The sequence below is a fragment of the Clarias gariepinus genome, chromosome 1 (assembly GCF_024256425.1).
Source record: "Clarias gariepinus isolate MV-2021 ecotype Netherlands chromosome 1, CGAR_prim_01v2, whole genome shotgun sequence".
Classification (NCBI taxonomy): Eukaryota; Metazoa; Chordata; class Actinopteri; order Siluriformes; family Clariidae; genus Clarias; species Clarias gariepinus.
The window spans coordinates 26,438,125-26,450,533 of record NC_071100.1 but is presented as its reverse complement, the minus strand read 5'-3'; the positions used below and the strand labels follow the sequence as shown (position 1 = coordinate 26,450,533).

At 36.7% G+C, this 12,409-nt stretch overlaps 1 protein-coding gene across 2 annotated transcripts in view; it reads right to left on the bottom strand.

Moving 5' to 3' along the window:
- Positions 1–12,409, bottom strand: part of col4a6 (collagen, type IV, alpha 6) — a 79,434-nt gene that overhangs the window by 19,090 nt on the left and 47,935 nt on the right. For both annotated transcript variants that reach the window (XM_053504990.1, XM_053504991.1), the window contains exons 5-20: positions 10,124–10,258; positions 9,898–9,942; positions 9,655–9,774; positions 9,245–9,301; positions 8,801–8,827; positions 8,343–8,405; positions 8,188–8,223; positions 7,743–7,784; positions 4,499–4,585; positions 3,473–3,526; positions 3,118–3,180; positions 2,254–2,298; positions 2,119–2,172; positions 720–789; positions 511–621; positions 222–377 (exon numbers count right to left, since the gene is read on the bottom strand). In XM_053504990.1, the coding sequence (XP_053360965.1) occupies positions 222–377; positions 511–621; positions 720–789; positions 2,119–2,172; positions 2,254–2,298; positions 3,118–3,180; positions 3,473–3,526; positions 4,499–4,585; positions 7,743–7,784; positions 8,188–8,223; positions 8,343–8,405; positions 8,801–8,827; positions 9,245–9,301; positions 9,655–9,774; positions 9,898–9,942; positions 10,124–10,258 (1,165 nt within the window). The remainder of the gene's footprint in view (positions 1–221; positions 378–510; positions 622–719; positions 790–2,118; positions 2,173–2,253; positions 2,299–3,117; positions 3,181–3,472; positions 3,527–4,498; positions 4,586–7,742; positions 7,785–8,187; positions 8,224–8,342; positions 8,406–8,800; positions 8,828–9,244; positions 9,302–9,654; positions 9,775–9,897; positions 9,943–10,123; positions 10,259–12,409) is intronic.

Here is a 12,409-nt window from a genome sequence, read left to right as displayed (position 1 = left end):
ATTTTGGTATGTGATTTAAGATGCAAGGCATATGCATGGCGTTATTTAATAATTTATAAGGCTATAAATGCATCCCCCATGAATTATAAACACATCTCAACACATTGAAATTTAACACTTTATAGCTGACATAGGATTTATCAAGGGCTGCTTACACAAAAACTAGGAGAAAATAATCAAATTGTTCAAACAAGTCACTGTAAACAATAAAAAAAACGTACGTCTTTGAGTTATTCCTCGAGGTCCAGGTGGACCTGGAGGTCCAGTTGGACCTCTGTTTCCAGGCAAACCACCAGGACTGAAGCTTGGAAGACCTGGGTCTCCCTTTTCTCCCTTAACTCCAATAGACCCAGGGAACCCAGGATGGCCTGTAAAACCTGCAGGAAGACAGAAATTTACAGTAAGTACAACAGCATGAAATGAAAGGCATAAATGATAAATGGACCTCTATATTTAGTTAAATTGTGGCATCTACAGTATAGACAAGGCATTGTTGTGTATCAATGTTACCTAGTTCAAAGGATGATGTTCCAGGGTCACCTGGCTGTCCAGGAGGTCCTGGTAAACCTTCATCTCCAACCAGGCCTGGAGGGCCATCAAAACCAGGATCACCTGGTGGACCTGTACGAAACCATAGGATAGATGTCTTAATATCTTCAGTATAAGTGGGTCTAAGTGTTTATGCATAAACCAGAGTGCTAGTAAGGAGCAGACATTACCTCGTTCAAAGAAATCTTGGTTATCAATATAGATAGTTTCCCCTCGTGGTCCTGGATCTCCTCTATAACCCTAAGAAATTACCAAAAGCACAGTCTTTAACCTCAGCATATCACATACAGTGCATCCGGAATATTCACAGCGCATGACTTTTTCCACATTTTGTTATGTCACAGCCTTATTCTAAAATGGATTAAATTCATTTTTTTTCTTAGAATTCTACACACAACACACCATAATGACAAAATGAAAAAAGTTTACTTGAGATTTTTGCAAATTTATTACAAATAAAAGAATTGAGAAAGCACATCTACATAAGTAATCACAGTGTTTGCAAAATTGAGCTCAGGCGCATTCTGCTTCCCCGGATCATCCTTGAGATGTTTCTGCAACTTAATTGGAGTCCACTCTGTGGTAAATTCAGTTGATTGGACATGATTTGGAAAGGCACACACCTGTCTATATAAGGTCCCACAGTCAGAGCTTCACAGGTCTTCTGTGGAGAGAGGAGAACTTTCCAGACGGACAACCATCTCTGCAGCAATCCACCAATCAGGCCTACAGTATATGGAGAATTTTGTTTCTCATGGTCTAAGAGTCCTTTAGGTGCCTTTTGGCAAACTCCAGACAGGCTGCAATGTGCCTTTTACTAAGGAGTGGCTTCCTGATTGGTCACCTCCCTGACTAAGGCCCTTCTCCTCTAGACAGCTCTAGAAAAAAAAGTCCTGGTGGTTTCGAACTTCTTCCACTTACGGATGATGGAGGCCACTGTGCTCATCGATACCTTTAAAGCGGCAGGAATTTTTCTGTAACCTTCCCCAGATTTGTGCTCGAGACAATCCTGTCTCTGAGATCTACAGACAACTCCTTTGACTTCATGCTTGGTTTGTGCTCTGACATGAACTGTCAACTGTGGGACCTCTCAAATTAATTTACCACAGAGTGGACTCCAATGAAGCTGCAGAAACATTTCAAGGATGATCAGGGGAAACAGGATGCGCCTGAGCTCAATTTTGCAAAGGGTGTGAATACTTATGTACATGTGCTTTCTCAATTTTTTTTATTTTTAACAAATTTGCAAAAATCTCAAGTAAACCTTTTTCATGTTGTCTTTATGGGGTGTTGTGTGTAGAATTCTGAGCAAAAAAATTATTTAATCCATTTTAGAAAAAGGCTGTGACATGACAGAATGTGGAAAAAGTGATGCGCTGTGAATACTTTCCGGATGCACTGTATAAGTAGCATCTGCACAATCAAGTATGCAAATGTTGTATTCATTCATACACGGCTTATTTAAACATTATAAACTGTACAAACAGACCTTAAGTCTTAACTTTAAGTCATGAAAAGACTAATGTTTGTAGGTTTTATCTTCATTTGACCTCAATTAGACATACTTACTTTTGGGCCTGGATGGCCTGGTAATCCATAGAGACCAGGGTTCCCGCGATATCCCTATGATAAAAATAGTGACAATTATTTTCCAGTGGTAAAAGGCAATGGCACAGATGAGGTGTATGCATCTTTAGCGCTAACCTTTTGGCCATCTTCTCCAAGTGGTCCATTAAAACCAGGAGGACCCTACAAAATTAAATAATAAAGCTGACAGTAAAAATATAACCAACATTGCATCCACCCACAATTTAAAATATCAGACATCAAGAATTGTGAGATATTCATTCATCCATTTATCTTCTATACCGCTTATCATGTACAGACTGTGCTAGGCTTGGAGCCTGTCCTAGGAGACTTTGGGCACGAGGCAGGGTACATCCTGGACAAGGGGCCTATTCATTGCAAAGCGTAAACACACACCCTATGGACAATTTTGAAATGCAATTTAGCCTTTGGACTGTGGTGAAGAAACTGGAGTACCTGCAGAAAACCCACCAAGCACGTGGAGAATATGTAATCCCCATGCACACAGACCAGAGATGGGAGCTAGCTAACGCACAATTGTATCTGAGCACTCTGAGGTGAACGACCTTGGTCAAGTGTCTAAATGTGGCAGTTGGGTGGTGTCGGGACTCAAACTGGGGACCTTCTGATCAGCAGTCCAACACCTCAACCCTCAAGTGCAGTATTGTCAAGTGCATTAATAAAACCCATCTAGCTTCATGATGAAACTGGCTCTCATGCAGACTATCCCAGGAAGGCAAGACCAAAACTCGCAGTACCTCTGCTGCAGAGAAGAAGTTCATTTGGAGTTACCAGTCTCAAAAATCACCAATTTACAGCACCTCAGATTAGAGCCATTTTAAAGGCTTTATAATTCCAAGGAAATTATTGTATATTTTGGATGCCTTAAGCATTATTTTACAATGTAAAAAGAAATAAAGATCATAAAAACCATGTGATTTAAAGATGTGTCCAAACTTTTGACACCAGAATAAAACTTACCCTTAAACCAGGTAAGCCAGGAATCCCCTTCTCTCCAGTTTCACCCGTGTAGCCATATGGGCCCTAGACAAGAGGAGAGTTAGAGGTTTGGTGTAAATGATGTGGCATGTTGTCAATAGCACCAATTTTTTTTTAAATAAACAAGCCACTGAGATTCCCAGATTTGTGCACAATTTATTAAATAGTAAATAAAACTTACATAATGCATATTATCAATAATTTCTTGTAACACATACTGTAAGTTGTAAATTCTGTATGCTTAGAAAATTAAAAACAAGGAAGGAATCATAGTCAGACAACATCACAGACTTAAAGAACAACAACAAAAAAAAATAGACTGTAATCGGTAACGTACTGGAGGTCCTTGTGGTCCTGTATGTCCTTGATCACCACGATTGCCAATATCACCCTGATCAACAGATAAAGAGACAAGTAGTGAGGAGGGACTGGAGTATACTTTATACTTCAAATAAACTGATTGGCTCATATACTAATACTAATACAAGTACTGTATTTTCAGAACCATTGCACTATTCACTAAAAAATGTGTTAAATGCATGCTTTTTTACAAGTAAAAAACAGGTTCTATTTGCAAAGTTAACATGTAAGATGATTAAAATTCCAACAACATCCTCAAATTTACTCAGAACTGGTTAAACAGTTAGCCTTATAGCTAATGCAAGAACAGAAACAAATCTAAAAACATTTTTAACACGAGCATCGGAGGGATTCAAAGTGATGATTGATGGGTGGAAATAATTGTAGAAATAGACAAGACTGTTTGAAGAGAGTGTTCTCTGGCTCGATCACATCCTTGTCCACTTGATCTGTGTTTGTGCAGCATCTTCGCACAAACCTGAGTTCCTTTGTATCCTTTTGAAACTCCAACAAACTCCACAACTTCATTAACCAGTGAGCGACCTGGGTCACCGGGCAGGCCCACATCTCCCTGGATACGGTAACCAAGGAAGAGAACATTTTTATACAGGACTGGAGTATGGAAGGATGGCTGCACGGAGGCGGAGACGACGGGGCAAGTTGGGTTTGTGGTGATGGTTTGAGGGATGTGGGTATGAGGTAGATTTTCAAAACCTGTGACCCCTAGTGGGATGGTGGGGAGGTCAGAGTGAGAAGGAGTTTCGGAGAGAAAGGAAGAGTAACAGAGACTTTAACTGATGAATTGTTATTAAATTCTGTTATTTATGTTAATGGTAATCTACAGCCAATCGTTGATCAGTAGCCACAGCAGAAGGCTGCCACCTCGAAAATGTTTTTATGAAGATTCAATTATCGCTTTGGCCTTCTGTTCTCCCATCATGCATCACTCTCACCCTGACAGAGCCCCTCCCTGGGCTGGCATCACTGCTCCCCTTTGTGTTACCTTCTCTCCTTTGCTGATTGTGCTTATAGCTGGTGAGACTAACAAAGCGGCTGGAGCACCCCTTAGTCCTGGCTGACCTGCATCACCCTGAGATCCACAACACACACAGATTACACATTAGCGCCTGAGGGTGTGTAAGGAAGAGGGTATAAAGAAAGAAAAATAGAATAAAAGTGAAACCTACAGGGAGGAATTGTGTGACTGCAAAGATTGTGATAAACTGTGTTATACTGAACTTTCAAACACATAGTACACAGATATACCAGGGACTGCTTTATGGTCATACTATTTAAAATGTTACTCAAATGAGGATGGGTTCTCTGTTGTGTCTGGTTTCCCCAGGGAGCCACAGTTACCCTGGGCTCGTCATCAGGGACAAACTAGTTATAGTTTATACTTTTTCCGTAAATGTTCTAATTTACTTCCATATATGAAAAAAAAAAAACTTTAAACCTGCTTTGTGACAATAACAATTGTTAAAATACAAAAAAAAAAAATGTAAAATGAAACATGCTGATAACACAGACACACAACTTTCCTGTATATTAAGACTGTGATGCATTCATTCTTATGTCAGTGAAAAAAATATCAACCAATATGGCAGCTCAAGGATTCCATTTAAAACACACACACACACACACATATATATATATATATAAATTATAATTATTTTCTTCTTTTTTTTAACCTTGCTGAAATGGCATGATGTTATGGAATCTTTGAACTGGCATACAATTAGAACAAATCAAGACATCAAGACATCACTGCATGCATTACATGGAAGAGTTTGATTGATGATTCCCAAACACTTAATTCTAGGGTTTAATCAACCTACCTATAATTAGGCAACAAGGAGTGTTAGAAATGTTAGAAATGTTAGTGTACATTAATCCATGCCAGGCCTTCAACCACAAGCTTAAAGCAAACACATTAAAATGACGATAGCGGTGACTGTCATTACATAAACTTCAGATGGCATTCACAAAAAAAGTGATAAGCACTTATACTGTAGTATTATCTTTGTTAAAGATATTGACGTACATTCTGATTGTAGCTGCTTACAAACTGTAAACCCTAATGCTCAAAGTAATTAAACATATTGAGTACTGTTAATAACTTAAATAATTACAATTAGTTCTAATTAATAGCCCTTGATGAGTATATAGGACTTTTTGGTATTCATGGGTTTGTAGAAATTACTCTTTTCAAGTTAGCTGAACAACTTTGATATTTTAAGCCTCAGTAACTGTCTTCTTAAAGTTCCACCAACTTACCCTTTCAGCCTAGCGATTTTGTGTCTGACATCTTCAATGCACATGTTAAATTGTTTTGATCAAGATGGTGGATTGGTCTGTCTTTGCATGATGCTGTAAGTATAATCTTTACAAATCTGGGGACCCTAAAGTTCATGTTTTTGATTTATGTCATCTAGTTGTCGACAGTTTGGTGCTCTCTAGCGTTATGAATAGAATGTGTTTAGATGCACATTGGAGAAAACGTAAGCTCCACTTTTTGCTAGCTACTGTTTAGGAGAGTAGAAAGCAAGATTTCTTGTAATTGGCAAATATCAATCTTTAATTTGAACCGACTACTTAACTAGCATAAATTGTTTAGTTTCTGAAATTGTCAGGTTTACAACTCCAGTTTTTGGGGTTTGAATATAAATCCTGAATTTCTATTAGTTTTACTATTAGTATTAATATTCATAGATTTTGTACTTTTAGATGTAACTAAAAGAAAATAAAGAAAATTACTTATTTGATTTGTAACAGGGCGCTGGTGGCTCAGTGGTGTTTCGTCTGCTACATAAAGGCCCAGGTTCAAATCTCAGCCACTGGGTGAAGTGCCTGGCCCAAGCCCAGATAAAATGGGAGGGCTGCTTCATGAGGGGCATCTGGTGTAAAACCTGTGCCAAGCTTGTGTGCGGACCAGATGGTCCACTGTGGCGACCCATTGCTGGGAGCAGGCGAAAGACCGACAACAATTTCTTTGATTTGCAACAACTAAAAACATGATTATTACTATTAAATAGTATTATTTAGGCTACTCATTAATGCAAATAAAGAATGATTAATTTAAATAAGTACAACAAAATCAAAAACTAATTTGTCCTGTTTACTAATCAAAAATTTTATTACCTCAATGTTTTTTTTTTCCAACTTATTCGGGTTTACAGTGCAGATGAGAACATGATTTAAATAAGAGATTGGCAAACTAAATAAAGCTGGATTAGTGTATAGTGAAAGCAGTTCAGGGGTGAAATGGCTCTATTCAAGCATGCAAGAGATGTCAAAAAGTGTCAGAAATCAGAAATTTTAACAATAATTTTTGACTATGAGGAAAATCAGGGAGATGTTGATAAATAAATCACAAGTAACTAACAACCCTATTTAGGCATTTAGGGAACAGATCGCAACACAAAATCACCCTTAAAAAAAATACCATTGTAATACCACAAAAATGTGGCATGGTAGTTTGGTCAACATCATGATGGTACAGTTACAGTATATGTATTGTGGCAAGAACCATTGTAGACTTGAAATACCATACATTAACATCAAGATACCATGGTACGTTTTTCAAAGAAGACATAATGTAAATACACCATTTAAAAAACTAATATGTTTTAATCTGCTGGTGACATGAAAAAGCTGAATCAGCTATTGTAATCAGGTTGTGTTTTTTTATGTCATTTTTGACATATGACATAACCAAGGCCAAGGCCTAACTCTCTGCCTGCTGCACTTAGTTCTGGATCAAATCTGGATATGTAGTATACAGTACTGGGCAAAAGTCCCCTAATTACTTCATATTTTGCTTCCGCAGGGCCAGGCATTCTTGTAGTTTTTAATGTAGTCTTGAGGAATAGTTTTCTAGCCTTCCTAAAGGACTTTTTGGTGCTCATTTATGGCAAGTTTTTGGCTCTAATTTTCAATCCAGTCCCTGTATCGGACCCGTTTCATTCAGTGACCTATCCAGTGACCTATAAATCAATCAAGCATAAAAAACATCTTAAGACATGAACCAGTGAGAAACAGGTGCAGATGATGACAGACGATCAGGCCACTAAATGGTGGTTGTGAACAGACAAGAAGGAAAATGAGGTTGCTGCTGAGATTGTTAGTCACTGTTATCTGGTGAGCTATCTATCTATCTGCATGTATTTAATTTAAGAAATACAGAAAGTGGTTTTACATGTTTTTTTTGGGGGGTGAATGATTTAACAGTGAAACAGATAAAATACCTTCTCTCCTTTCTCTCCTTCGTAACCCTGACCAGGGTTTCCCTAGAAAATAAAGAAGAAATGTTAACAATTCCGTAGCTCGACCTGTTTTAAAGGCCATAACCATTCCAATGTCTAACATTCATGAACACCTAGACAGAGTCGCATTTATTACAAACAAAAGAATGCAATCCTGTGCCATATGTCACCTTTTATAATATGCATCACATATATTCTGTAATACTTAAATATGGTGTTTGCTTCGAACAGTATCTCAATTAATTTACCTGAACATATGCAAGCACTTTTGTAAAGCTACTTGGAAAATGTAAAAGTAGGAAAATGACACACTATCCAAGCAAATGATTTGAATAAAAATGTCTGGTTTCTGTAAATTAGATGAGATTTCAATCTCATTTTCCTTTACTTAAACCTAGTGGTACAGGTCGGCTATTCTGTAACTTACATCTGGCCCAGGTGGACCTGGACGACCTGGACGCCCCTGAAGAGAGAGGGAAAAAAAAGATATTTTGGTAGATATTATTAAATAGAAGTTCTTTCTGTGCTAGAATGATCACACAGTGTATATAACCAATACACAATTTCAAGTAGGATACCTACAGGAAAACCAGGTAGACCGATGGGGCCGATGGGACCCGGGAGACCAACTGGACCAGGATAACCCTAAAGGGGAAATCATGTTAGACAGATGTGAATAGTTTCCTTGGCCCCAAGGAGAGTGATTCGCACTTTGTTTATTGTGATTTATATTTTTGTAGTATGTGTTAATATTCAGGTTCCTTTCTGTGAAATAAATTCAGTACTACCATATAAGTGATTGACATGTAAAATTATTACACTGCATGTAAGGGAAAGATAAGTTATGCTTACTGGGCTACAAGGTGTTGAGTTACCTTGCTACCTTTTACCTTTTGCAATCCTCTTATTTTTAATGCAGCAAAAAATTTAAATGTATATGGACAATTTTTGTATATCTAGACTAAAAACTGCTATGATCCTTAAAAAGGAATAAAAATGGTATTTGTATTAAATGTCAGCATAAGTAATTAAAATCTTACACGTTCACCAACAGGACCAATGACAACCTAAAGCGATAGAGAAACAGAAAAACAGAAAAAACGATCAATTAAGATAGACGTTGTCAGTTGTACAAGACAGAAAGTGAAAGTAGATCTTTTATTATACTCTGGATTTGTATGCTCTAGGTTAATTAAATATATTCCCATAAGGCATCTTTACAAAAGCACTGTTTGTTCACTCGTAAAAAGGAGTCACCATGTCAGGCAGCTAATACGATAGCTGTACTCTAAACAGTACAAAATTATGTTATCTTTAGCTATAGCGACAGCGTCTGTGTTTATTGTGTTTGTACTGTATGTGTGCATATCATTGGTTCGTAATTACAATAAATAAAAAACAGTGTTCACATATTAAGCTTAAAAAACTGTTACATGAATAAAGCATCAGTAAAATCAGTAGTGCACAGAAAGGTGTAAAGTTACCGAGACAGTAGGAACGAATCGTGGTTCTCCTTTTTGACCTTTGACACCACGTAACCCCTAATAAAAAATAAATAAATCAAAACTTTCATGTTGACAGTGAATTAATAGACCATAAACCAGATCATATTTTAAGAAATTATAGAATCGAAGAAGAGTAAACAGATAACACTGAGCTGATTTATGACTAAAAAACTCTTTGTCATTTCATAAATCATAACACCACTAGAGCCCTTTTTTTTGTCAGCCAGTGCAGTTTCTGAGAAATTCATTGGTGTTAAAAATAATGTACTGTATAAAATGCGGTTACTTTGTAGCTGTAATTTAGAATAGACTTTAATGTATTTTTGCCATTTATGGCTCTAAATATGAACAACATCAAGTCCTTCCTGCTTATTGTTCTACACATTTACCTGAAGTCCAGGGCTGCCAGGTCTCCCAGGTAAGCCGGCAGGGAAACCAGGGTCACCTTGTGTGCCATTACAGCCGTCTGCCCCTGGCAGTCCCGGTGATCCGTCCTGGCCTGGATGACCCTGTTTCAAAATTACATAATTAAATGTTACAGACATTAGAACCAATGAAGAGCCAACTTTAAAGTCACCAAGATGCTAGCATTTTTTTTTTATTACAATTAAATGGGAGAACTTGTTACTTACAGGAATACCATTGATACCTGGAAAACCGGGAACACCACCTGGACCCTAGTGAAAACAGTGAAGAAACTTGTATTTAACTGCTGTCTTCACACAAAACCTGTACTCATTTGATTTGTAACAATACAATAATGTAATGTATAAGGTAATATGCAATTTATAACAATATGTTACATTACAGCTAGTTATGAGCAATGTGTATTACTGTATCTTTTAAGTGTAATTTCACCTTGTCCCCCTTGGGTCCAGATGGTCCTGCATAACCACCATGCCCTCTTTCTCCTTTAGGTCCCACAGGCCCTGAGGCCCCAATAGGCCCATCAGATCCAGTGGGACCAGGTGGTCCTAAAGGCCCAGGCTGACCCTGAGATGAAATTTAAAATGAGACATATAAGAACAGAGCAAATATTCATCTTCAATGGTACTTATCCTTAAATGGATTTTAAAATGGATTTAAAACAGAGATGCTTATTTCTCACTTTGACACACAGCTACACACTGATGACAGTGGGTGTGAATGTGTGCAATGGCTATCAAGAAAAGGAATGTGAGAGGTCATGTCTGTGCTCTAGAGGTCAATCTCAGCACCTGGATTGAAGTTTTCCAGACTTGGCTAAAATAATTACATCATTATGATGGTCAAGAAGATAAAAGAGTCATGTAACTCTAAACAGTGCTTGTTTTATGTACCATATGTCTACCTGTCTAATTGGCAGTTATGACCAAAACCAAACTCAGAACTGGCTTAAAACAATGGACTTATTGCTTGCTTAAAGATTTCACATGGTTGTTAATCGTATAGTGAGTAGTAACTAGCCTTGAGAAATAGTTTCCAAGTGTAATTTCTAATAATATAAAACAATGATGTGATTTCCAATTGTGGTCCATTAGAACTAATATCCCTATTCAAATAATCAGAATTTTTTATAAATAGACCCACATGAATGTATATAGTGCACTTTTTTTTAGGTATAACCCCTATATACTGTATATATATATATATATATATATATATATATATATATATATATATATATATATATATACACACACAGTATGCTGTCTATTACTATAGAATATTTAGTATTATTATTTATTTATTATGTTCAACCTGTTGCCAAACTAAAGATTAACAAATTAGATTTAAAAACCTTTTTTAATCAATTATATTCATTAGATTCATTATGTCCTGTATGCAAGAACTTGAAAATGTATACTACTGTATATTATATGTACTATATGAAGATTTGACAACTACAGCCTTCCATGAATTAAAATGAAATACAATATGCCCTTAAACACAACCATAATTAAAATAACAGCATTTTAAATAAAAAAAACAGAGAGGCTGGATTAAATATATATATATATATATATATATATATATATATATATATATATATATATATATATATATATATATATTTAACATTGCAGACACTTTGACACTCTGTATCTGATTACAATGATGTCTGATTTATTATTGAATGTAACTTTCCAACAACTGTGGCCTTAAAAAAATAAATAGCCTAAAAGTCTCCTGCAATACTAACTATGTGCCATACGGGGGCGACACCATCAAGCATTTTCATCTCACACAGAGCATTTCATGATCAAACGACCCCTGGTGGACATTGAAAAAAAGTTTATTTACTGCTGTGGGGAGTCACTCTGTGAGCATTAGCAAATGAAAGAGACTGACAGCTGATTGTTAGTACATTTTAAGTCAAAGCTAAGGCAGGGAGAATGTGTACACGAGGGGGTGGAGTGTATTAGCAGGGGTGAGGGTTGAGAGAATCGCCTTCACTCATGCCTAAGGGGAGACACACACACCACACAGACATAAAGAGTTCCAGACCCTACAATTAATGGCTGTTAGGGACAGGTAGGCACCTGGTTCCAGTGAGGGCTGAGCTGAGCCTCCAGACACAAGGCTCAGGAGAGAAAAGGAAGCCTGGTTCAAGCAGCGATTCAAGACTCTCCATTGCCTGCAATTACCACCTCAGAAACTGACTCTGGAAATGACATCCAGTGCTCAGACCTGCGCTCTTTCTTTTACCTTTCAAATGTTTAACGAACACATTTCTGAATGTGGCTCATTAAAAATTATATCCCTATTCAAATTATCAGACTTTGTTTCATAATCAATTCACATGAATTTCACAGAATTTAATCAATTCAAAATAAATCAAAAACTAACAAATGTTCATTTACTATTACATACCTGTTAAGCAGATGGCAATTTATGGCTATTATTAAATTAATACTTTTTATGGTTAAGTATCAAATGGTGTTCTACTGTCCATATAGTGCAGTTTTTACATGGTTATATGTTATGTATAATGTTATTGAGTTATTTGTCAATTATAGTTGATGATTAGTCATTTTCCTGTCTATTTGAAAACTTTAATCATTATATAATCAATGACTATAATCATAAAAAAAAAAAAAATTCTGTGCACCTGAGAAACTGCTGTGTAAATAAAAACACATAAACTCAGAGCATCGTGCATGC